This window comes from Ursus maritimus, unplaced genomic scaffold (assembly GCF_017311325.1).
Source record: "Ursus maritimus isolate PB19 unplaced genomic scaffold, ASM1731132v1 scaffold_8, whole genome shotgun sequence".
Taxonomy (NCBI): Eukaryota; Metazoa; Chordata; class Mammalia; order Carnivora; family Ursidae; genus Ursus; species Ursus maritimus.
The window spans coordinates 79,866,896-79,877,263 of record NW_024426996.1 but is presented as its reverse complement, the minus strand read 5'-3'; the positions used below and the strand labels follow the sequence as shown (position 1 = coordinate 79,877,263).

General features: G+C 63.3%; 1 protein-coding gene across 1 annotated transcript in view; it reads left to right on the top strand.

Moving 5' to 3' along the window:
* The window catches only part of HGFAC (HGF activator), an 8,653-nt gene extending 6,068 nt beyond the window's left edge, over positions 1-2,585 (top strand). Inside the window, exons 11-14 of the mRNA XM_040624930.1 lie at positions 360-499; positions 869-1,009; positions 1,096-1,244; positions 2,344-2,585. Of these exons, the coding sequence (XP_040480864.1) occupies positions 360-499; positions 869-1,009; positions 1,096-1,244; positions 2,344-2,526 (613 nt within the window). The 3' untranslated portion in view covers positions 2,527-2,585. The remainder of the gene's footprint in view (positions 1-359; positions 500-868; positions 1,010-1,095; positions 1,245-2,343) is intronic.
* Positions 2,586-10,368: the final 7,783 nt, after the last annotated feature.

The following is a 10,368-nucleotide window of genomic DNA, read 5'->3' as shown; positions in this document are numbered from 1 at the left end:
GTGTGTGTGTGTGTGTGTGTGTGTGTGTGTGTGTGTGTGTGGCCATAGCCCACCACTCCCCCCGCCTCACCCAGGCCTCTCCGCAGGGATCCCGGGGACCTGCCTGTTTCTGCGGCTATCTCCAGAATGCTTGAGCCGCAGCGGGTGGTGGGGCAGAGCATGAGGAGGCGGGGCCAGAGGGGAGAGCCTGAGGGGAGGGGATCTGCGGCGGGGGGCTCGGGGCGGGGCCTGAGGGGAGGGGAGGGACCTGTGGGGAGGGGAGGGACCTGTGGGAGGGACCCGATGGGAGGGGCTTGTGGGGGAAGGGCGGGGCCCAAGGGGAGGGCCTGGGTCGTGCTGCCACCAGCAGCCCTGCACAGCCCCCGCAGGGAAAGTGTCTTAGTGGTCCTGGGCCAACACTTCTTCAACCAAACAACGGACGTAACACAGACGTTTGGCATCGAGAAATACATCCCGTACCCCATGTACTCAGTGTTCAACCCCAGTGACCATGACCTGGGTAAGGCTTGGGACATGTTGGGATACAACAGGGCCAGGGATGTGTGTGCGCTTTGCACACCCCAGGCCAGAGCCAGGAGAGAGGCAGGGGTAGGCATCAGGCCGACCTGGGGAGAGGGGAAGAGGGGAAGGGAGGGAAGGGGCAGGAAAGGAGAGACAGAGGGGGAAGGGCAAGGCGGAGGGGAGGGCAGCCAGGGAACCTGGTAAGGCAGAGTGGCCTTGGCCTGGCGGGAGGAAGACCTGGCTGGCCAGCCTTGCCGAGCCCTGGGCCAGCTCTCCTGCTCCAACCCGGGTCTCCCAGGCCACAGCCCCTCTGCCCCTGCATGGACCCCCATGGCCTGGGCTGATCTCTGGTCTCTCTCTTGGCCAGTCTTGATCCGGCTGAAGAAGAAGGGGGACCGCTGTGCCGTCCGCTCCCAGTTCGTCCAGCCTATCTGCCTGCCTGAGCCCAGCAGCCCCTTCCCCGCTGGACACAAGTGCCAGATTGCGGGCTGGGGCCACCAGGACGAGAGTGAGTGGGGGAGGGGGCACCGTGTCCAGGGGAGCCGGGGCCAGCCCCAGGGAGCCGCGCCCAGCCTGAGCGCACCCCGTCCGCAGATGTGAGTGGCTACTCCAGCTCCCTGCGGGAGGCGCTGATCCCCCTGGTCGCAGACCACAAGTGCAGCAGCCCAGAGGTGTATGGGGCCGACATCAGCCCCAACATGCTGTGTGCCGGCTACTTCGACTGCAAGTCCGATGCCTGCCAGGTGAGCCAGGGCCGAGCCCCAAATCGCAAGACTGCCTGCCCCCCGTCCCCCGCAGGGGGAGCTCAGAGCTGAGAGAGACCGTGACCCACAGAGCCTGCGGGGAGCCAGGACAGAGAGCTGCCCCCGGGATGGGGACCCACCTCTTCCGGAGGCCGTCCTGGCCACTGCTGCAAAGCCCTCCCAGCAGGGGAGAGGAGCCCCTCTCACATGATGGGGAGACCGAGGCCCAGGGAGGGGTGGGGTCTCAAAGCCCGGACATGTCCAGCCGAGGGTAGGGCTGTCCACGTGACACCAAAGGCCAAAGCCCTTTACAGCTAGAGTTCGTCCAAGTGGGCTCAGTCGATCAGCCAGTCCCAAGAGCTAGCATTTATCAGGGGCTCCGCAAGCACCATCTTTAGGCTGCAAGTCAACCCCGAGATGGAGGGGCTGCTTTACTTCCCATTTTATAGGTGGGGAAACTGAGGCCCGGAGCGGTCCTATCACTCTTCCCAGGTCACACAACTCAGAAGTGGCAAGGGGGTTTGACACTGGACCACAGGAACATAATAAGCACCTTTGGGGGAAGTCAAGGCTGGCTTTCTGGACGAGGGGGCATTTGTACTTGTTTTGAGGCATGAATAGGAGTCTGCTAGGGGGCTAGGAGGGCATTTCAAGTGGGAAGATTAGCCCAGAACACAGGGACCACCTGGTCCACAAAGGGTGTGTGCTGGTGGGTGGTGGGTGGTAGGGAGCCAGGTTGGGGAGCACGTCCCTGGTCACAGAGCTGAGAGGAGTCTATGGGAAAGCTTTGGGAACTGCAATGACCGGTCAGACGCTGTCACAGCAGCCCTGGAATGAGAGGAATTCGTGTCTAGGAGGCCGGGGGAAGGTGGGATAGAGCCTTTACTTCGAAATACCTTTGTCATCGGTCCCCCCAGGGTGTCAGGAAGTCTGTGTTGGGAGCTCCTGGGGAGTCCTCACCAAAGGGGACACCTGAGACTCTTCGGGGACATTTTCGGGGTTGGGGTGAGGGAGGCGGAGCAGGAGTGGGTGGTGGGGTGTTTCCCGGCTGCTGAGGAGCTGAGCCAGTGCCTGGCTCTGACCAGCAGCCCTGCCGCAGGGGGACTCGGGCGGGCCCCTGGCCTGTGAGAAGAATGGCGTGGCCTACCTGTATGGCATCATCAGCTGGGGCGATGGCTGTGGGAGGCTTAATAAACCCGGTGTCTACACCCGGGTGGCCAAGTACGTGGACTGGATCAAAGACCGGATATGGCCCCCTAAGCGGCCGGTGGATCCCTCCTGAGACAGCCCCCACCTCTGGGTTGGGCATCCTGCCTCTGCACCGTTCCCAGACTCGTAACAATAAAGATGCTTCCAGGAACCCAGCCCACACTGCCCACGCCTCTGCATACCTCCCCCCAGCCTTCCCCGGGCCAGGACCCAGGCCCACATTTGTAGGGGGTATGGCTTGGGGCCAGGGGTCCCGGGGCCAGCTGCCCATCTTCCCTTTCTCAGAGAAGAAGGGAGCCTGCAGCCCCAGGGGAGGGTCTGGCCTCAAGGCCCTGGGGATCAGGACAGGGCACTTAGTGGACCCTCTCCAGAACCCCAGCTGTCTCTAGCCTACCCACCTCGGGCCACCTGCAGGCAGCTGGGGCTGAAGCCCAGACATCCTGGTTGTCCCAGGGCAGGGTCCGAGTCAAGCAGTGCAGTGAACATGAAGACTTTAGACAGGTTACGTGGAGATACCTACTGGCCCTCATTTTGCTTCGAGAAAGCGCCCTGACTGCTGCAGTCCCTTAGGAGGGGACTATTAGGGGGGCTATTTCCTAGGAGGAAGGCCAGAGATGCCCTGTCGAAGAAACCAGCAGGCCCAGATGTCAGGGGCGTGGAGGGCAGTGGGCCGCTACTGGAATCTATCTCTCGGAGCCATGTTGCTGCCCAGCCAGCTGGCCAGGACGCCTGGGGGAGGGAATCAGTGGTGCCTGGAAGTGCCCAGGATTCCCGGCAGAGGGAGTGGCAGCTGCAAAGGGCCTGAGGCAGCGGGGTGTGGCTTATCTGAGGAAGGGTGGCTGGAGACCGGAGAAGGCAAGGATGGGGGGTTGCTGCGGTCTGCAGTGAGTTACTGGGTGTGCCCCAGGGGTCCCTGATTGGGCTTCAGCAGGGTGGACATGCGATGACCCGTGTGGCCCGGAAGAGAGGCCTGGGGGTGCGGGGGTGGGCAGAGAGGTGCTGTCGACAGCACCCCGTGCCCAGCAGCGGTGCCTCGGGGAACCGGGAGCCCTGGTCTCAGAGAGGCCCGAGATGGCCCCACACTGGGTCCATCCAGACCCACACCCACCCATCCTGCTCTGGGAAGGGGACCCTCCTCCCAGAGCTGCCCAGAGGGTGGGGGTCCTCCGCATAGTCTCCACCCACCTCTCCTGCTCCTCCCGGACCCCCAAAGCTGCCTCCTCTCCTGTCACCTCCACAGCCCACACCTCAGACCAGGTCTTCCTGCCTCTCTCTGAGGTGACAGGTCAGGACTTTCTCTAGGTCACTGCCCCTCCCACCTTGGAGCCTCCCCCAATCCCTGGGGTTGGACCCCACCTACCTCCAGCCCACCCCGCCTTGCCCCCCAGTCTGTGCTGTGGCCACTCTGGCCTCCCTCTGCCCTTGCTCATGCTGTTCCCACTGCTTCTAGAATGTTCTCTCTCATACTGCCCCTCCCCCCTTCACCCAGTGGAGCTCAGGCCACTCGTGGACGCCGTCCTGCGAGGCCAGTGTAGTGGGGTCCTTCTCTCTGGTCATTCTCTCCATCGGCACAGAGGCCATGGGCTTTGCCGGCTGCCTTGGCTCTTGGCCTGTCTCACTCTGGACCACATCCCGAAGCTGGACCGATGCAGCTGGAGCGATGGGGAGTCCCGCACTCAGCCGCCTGCTGCCACGGGCTCGCCGCTGCATCTGTTCCCCTACGGAGAGAGGAAGAGCACCGGCACCGCCTCCCCTACGGGCTCCTGCATGAGGCTCTGGGTGGCGGGTCCCCCTCGTAGAGGACGGCGCCCGGTCCTGGGAAGGCCCAGGCAGGTGTGCTGGGCCCCTCTCCCTATGGTGGGACTTGGAGCCCTCAGGCAGGCCCAAACGCTCTGCTGGAGCCCCACCACGCTGGTCCGAGCCCAGGCCACCGAGGCTGGTGCCGTGGCCAAAGGAGCGCAGGGACGGAGCAGCTGCTGCTCGGGAACGTGGGGCCTCCAGCGGCCCGGGCTCGGCCCCCGCGCCCATCACCCCCTGACTCTCCTCCCTGGGGGTGCTGCGTGCGAGTCTGTTAAAAAGGCGGCTCCGCTGAGAGGGTCTAGTGCGCGGGCCGGCCAGCACTGCCTGCGGCGAGCCGCGCTGTCGCTGTCGGCGTGAGCCCGGCCTCTTCAGCTGGCCCTCCACATGACACCGCGTCCCCGCGCTCTCCGCCTTGAGCTCCGCCCCGGATGCTGATCTCCACCGCCACCTGGCTCCTGGGCCGCTGGGTTTTTGAGGACACTGGGGAGCCCGGAGCAGGTCAGAGGAGGGAGGAGACTGACATTGGACATTGATTTCCCCGGCTCCCTCCGTTTGGGGCCACCTGTCTGTTATAGGCTGAACTGTGTCCTCCTAAAATTCCAATGTTGAAGTCCCAGCCCCCATGACCTCAGAACGTGGTCTTCTGAGGAGGGAGGGCCGTTGCGGAGGAGACCACATCGAGATGAGGCCGCGGCCCTGATGCAGTAGGGCTGTGTCCCTAGAAGGAGGGAAGTGTGGACACAGACACGCCCCCGGAAGTGCCACCAGGGATGGTGGCCATCGGCAGGCCAAGGGCAGAGGCCGGGAGCACGTTCTCGCTGGGCCTCGGGAGGAACCGGACCCGCCGGCCTCTCGGTCTTGGACTCTGGTCTCCAGCACGCTGAGCCCATCAGCTTCTGCTGGTCACGGCCCGTCGAGGAAGTGCTGTGCGCCCGGTCCCTTCACGGAAGGCCACTGCTCCTCCCAACATGGGAATGACCCTCTCCTCCTGGGGCCTAGAGGTGGTAACCCCTCCTCCTGTCCCGCCCAGGCCCCTGACTTAGCCCTGGTGGCTCCCTCCAAGACCATGTCTCCGAATTGTGCGGATACGGCGCCGGCACGTCCGGCCCCTGGCTGACACACGCCCTCTTAACTTTTTACAAGTGTTTTAGGATCTGTGTTTTGTGTGGGGTTTTACATTCTGTTTGTGAGTGAGATTGGCCTTTCTTACACTCTTTGAATGACTCTCAGAATGCGTTCGAGAGTATCCCTTCTTTATTATTCCCTGGAGGACTTGGTATAAAGCTGGCATGATCTGTCTTTGCAAGTTTGGTAGAATCCTCTCTCAAATGCACTGGGCCCCGTGTTCCCTTTACAGGACATTTTACTGCTGGTTCCGTGTGTTCATGGTGGCCGGCTCGAGGAGAAGTCTGTTTCTTGAGCCGGTTACAGAAGCTGTGCTTCTGTGAGTTGATGTGTCTGACGTTCGCAGTGGGCCGCAGGGCTGCTGATGGCCTTCCCCCATCACATGCCAGCCTCTTTCCCCTCTGTCAGCTGCTAGAAGGTTCTCCACGGCCTCCAGCCTGCAGTGCTGCTATAGCTGGTGGAGAGTCTGCTCTGAGTCTGCTCTCCACCAGCCATCTCTCGTCAATACCTTTTCCCTCTGGTGGCTTTTCCGACCCCCTTCTTTCCTACATGCCGTGGGGTCACCGTGATGGGTGCCGGCGTGGGCGCCCTCCCTTCCCCCACCCTGCTTGCTATCTGTGAGACTTTTTTTTTTTTAAGATTTTATTTATTTATTTGACAGCGAGAGAGGGAACACGAGCAGGGGGAGTGGGAGAGGAAGAAGCAGGCTTCCAGCGGAGGAGCCTGACGTGGGGCTCGATGCCAGAACGCTGGGATCACGCCCTGGGCAGACGCTTAACGACTGAGCCACCCAGGCGCCCCGTGTCTGTGAGACTTCTTGTCCAGCTGGGAGGTGGCTGGTGCCCTTCCCGGTGGTGACCCAGGGATCCAACCTCCTTGTATCTGGAACTTCCCATGTCCCACGAGGCTTGGAGTCCACCCCCGTCACTCTATCAGAACGCTCTGTCTGTGTCACGACTGACCCCCAGACCCAACAGCCGCGTACGGAGCTCACCATTCTGTGGGTTGGCACCTTTCCCTGGGCTCAGCTGGCTGGTTCTTCTGGGCTGGGCTGGCTCCTTCCCATAGCTGGGGGCATCGGTGGGTCTTTCTTCTGCTCCTGGGGGCCAGCTGGCTGTTGGCTGGGGCCACACGGTGACTAGGCCACGTGTGGTTCCTCATCTATCGGGTTAGCCTAGGCTTGTTCATGTGGCGGAGGCCGGGCTCCCAGAGTGGCCGTGAGCGTTTCTCTTATGCTTCCTCTGTCAAAGCCGGCCAGATTCCAGGTGGAGAGGCGGACTCGGTCTCAGTGGGATGGGGTATAGGGCCTCATTTCCAGGGGTGTGGCTGCGGGGGTGTCACTGCCACCATCTTTTCACATGATCACCCCATTCTCTGTTGGGCTGTCCCGCTGGGGAGGAGACAACAGAAATTTATTTTCTCACTATTCCGGAGGCTGAAGCCACGCTGGTTTCTGGTGACTCTTCCTTCGAGACCGCAGACGGCCGCCTTCCCGCCATGTCCTCACAGGGCCCTTGTCTGTGTGTGCCCCAAGAGAGGAGAGGTGGCCGTGTCTCCCCTCTGCGTGTAAGGCCGAAGTCCTGTGGGGTCAGGACCCACCCTCGTGACCTCACTTAGCCTTGCGCGCCTCCTTAAAGACCCCACCTCCAGATACAGCCGCGTAGCCGCGTGGAGGGTTAGCTTCAGCCGTGAGTGTGCGGGGCGCACGACGCAGACTGTGCGACGTATGTGGGGGCTGGTGCTGGGCGCCCTCGGCTGGGCCTGGGAGTGGCGCTCATCCCTTCTGCCCACTCTCCACTGGCCGGACCTCCGTCCTGCAGCCCCCCAGCTGAGGGGTGCCGTGAAATGTGAGTGAGTGAGTGGGGTGGGGGGACGCGGGGCACAGTGTTTGCCTTGGGCAGGTGGTACGTGTTTTTCCCCAGCCGCACTGAGCACCTGGAAGCCCAAGATGAGGCAGCCGTCCCAGGTCCCCATCATCCCTGTGTTTGTGACCCAGGGTCATTTTCAGAGACCCCCACACACATGGTCTTACATGGGGGGGGGGTCCATCATCGTAATGAGGCAAGAAGAGGAAACTAAGACGAGAAAGTCACATGATGGTTCAAGTTCACCAGGTGGTAAATGGCAGGTGGGGTGTCTGGTGGCAGGTGCTGTGGCTGCAGAGCCACTGATGGGACAGCAGTGCCCCGTGGCCACAGACTCTGGTAGCAGTGGCGGTGTCCCTGGCTGTGATGTCCAGCAGCGGCACCCCTGGCTGTGTGGTCAGGGGTGCAGCTGTCATTCATGGCCGTGGGCTGCTTGGAAGGTGCCAGCTGTGTCCCGTGGCTGCTGAGTCCAGCTGTGCGGTGGTGCGGGGCTGGCGTGGCATCCGGTCTCAGCAGCGTGGCCGTGCTTCCCTAGTGCCCTGCCTCCCACAGCTCCTGCTGGCTCCCCGGCCTCCCCTGGGTTCGACTAGAGGCCTGACGTGCTTCCAGCAAATTTCTTCCTGCTTCAGTGGCCAGAGTCCTTTCTGCCACTTGCCACCAGCAGCTCTGGCCGTAACAGCTGGGGAAACTCTTCGTGCCGCTGGGCTGCTCGAACGGCGTACCGGAGGCTGGGGGGCTGAGAAACAGACTTTGTTTCTTACAGGCCTGGAGGCCAGAAGTCTGAGATCAGGGTGCCGGCGTGGTCGCTTCCTGGCAGCGGACGGCCACCTTTTGGGGGTGCTCATGTGGCGGAGAGCACATCACTCGTGTCTCTTCTTACGAGGACATGGGACGGGCACTACCCACCCTCCTCGGCTCTCGATGAGGTTACATTGAAAATACCATGAGTCCAGATGCATTAACGCACCGAAACAACCGAACCTCGGAGCCCGGCCAGGCCCGCCGGCCACGGGCGCCGGACACTCACGATAGCCTCCAGGCGGCAGAATTGTCTAGCACGAAGCCTATTTTATAATGAAGCCTCGACCATCTCATGGGTCTCGCTGAAGGTGAGAACTGGAACAGTCGTGTGGGTGCAGGCGGTGGTCGCCAACCGAGTGCTCGCCAGGAGCTGCCGGCATCCCAGGGAACGCGCCGCAGATCGCCGCCGGGGAGGAGCAAGGTCAAAATCTGCACACAGTACTGTGTGCGCGTCGCTTCCCCGCCGTCCTACGGTTGAAAGATCATCAATTGAATCATCTGTCACTGGGTCCTGGGGCCTCCGCCCTCACGATCTAATCATGTCCCAGGGCCCCACCTCCCAACTCCATCCCTCTGGGGGTTGATCGCAGCACATGAACCTGGGGGGACACAGACATTCGGCCACAGCAGGAGCTGAGGAGCAGAGAGGCCCGAAGTCAGGGGTAGGAGCCAGGCAGGAAGCTCTCCCCGCCTTTCAGCGGCCTGGTGGGGGGAGGGGAGCTGTCTGTCCGAGCCCCGGCCACATTTTCTGGGGCCAGTGCGGGAGCAGGTGCAGCTGCCAGGCGTGGCAGGAGTCTGGGTCAGGGCCAGCGCTGGGGAATGCGGCAGGGCACTGCCCCTCCCTGCAGGGATGACTGAGTGCCAGGCACCCGGGGCGGCGGATGTGTCTCTGGCCACAGCCCCCAGCCGCCATCCGTCTCCGGGCCGGCTGTCCCTCCCGCGCCAGCCCCTGGGGGCCTGAGCCGTGCAGGGGCATGAATGGGGCTCTGTGGCCAGGCAAGTGCTCTGCACGAGGCAGCTGGTGGCTGCACAGGTGATGTGGGGGTGGGGCAGTTGGGGGGTGGGGGAGACAGAGCTGCTTTGGGCCTGCTGTGGCCCTGCTCCGCGTTAGGCCCCAGCAAGACGTGGCCGTGGCGCCGTATCCAAGCCCGTGGCCCACTGGGGACCCACCCTGTCAGATTCCCAGGGACCACGGGAAGGGTGCGCCCAAAGGGGGCGAGCCTGGCCTTTGCACCCAGCGTGGTGGCTCCTGCGTGGGGACTCCGAACCAGGGTTCTGCCTGCCCCCGCTGCTCCCCCATCTGCTGCAGCTCGGCTGCCATCGGTCGATCGGTCCCGGTGGCGAGACCCCTGCCCTCCCTGCTGCCACCGCTCTGAGCATTACGTCCGAAGGGCCTGGACGGGGTGAAGACTCGCATTCAAGCCCCGCAGACGTCAGCCTTCCCGCTGTGCAGGTTTGAGTTACTAGAACAGCTCACTTTCCCTCCTCTCCCTGCCAGGACATAAGCCCCTCGAGGCTGGGAATGTTGAGTAGGGCACACTGCGCTTCTAGGGTACTGGCCCCCACCTTGGCTGCTGTCCCCTTATCTTGTTGGATGCTCTGAAGGCATGGGGTTGGAAGCCATCTTGGAGATGGGGGCAGATGTCCAAGGGGTACACCTGCCAGGTCCCCCAAACCAGGTCCCCTCAAACCTGGGCTCTGGAAGAACCAGGGGCAGCTGGACTCGCTCTACAGGGTGGGGGAGGAAAAATCCAGAAGCTCAGAGCCCCCCACCTCCTGCTGTGAAGGGGGCTCCCGGTGGGCCTTTCGAAGAGCAGCACAGCACCTCACCAGGCGGGATGGCTCTTAGCCGGTGTCGGGGAGACCAGATACAGAGACCTGGGGCCTGTGGTACATGCACAGGGGGTCCTGTCCCACCCCCCTCCCCCACAGCAACCTGCACTGGGATCCATGCTGCAGGGGGACTTGAATGGACTCCCTCTCCACTACCCTGCAGAGGAAAGGGCTGGGAGGTGAGGCAGCGTCCTGGCCAGGGTCTTCCGGGGTCAGGGGGTGGTCAGCGTGTCTGGGGACAGCCCTGGGATGGTGGGACGGGCAGGTGCCAGAGGGTGAAGCCAGGTCGGTTGAAGACGCACTTTGAACACGTCGCCGAGCGGTCAGGTTGTTTCCTTTACTTCGGGATGAGAAGCGCCCCCACCCCGCGGGGCCCGGGGCGCGCCGTCTGAGCGCCCGGCGGCGGACTCAGGTGGCCCCAGGTGCCCCGCCCGCGCCCCGCCCCCGCCCCCGCCCCCCGCCGGCCCGCGGCGCAGCGCCCTCCCCGAGCT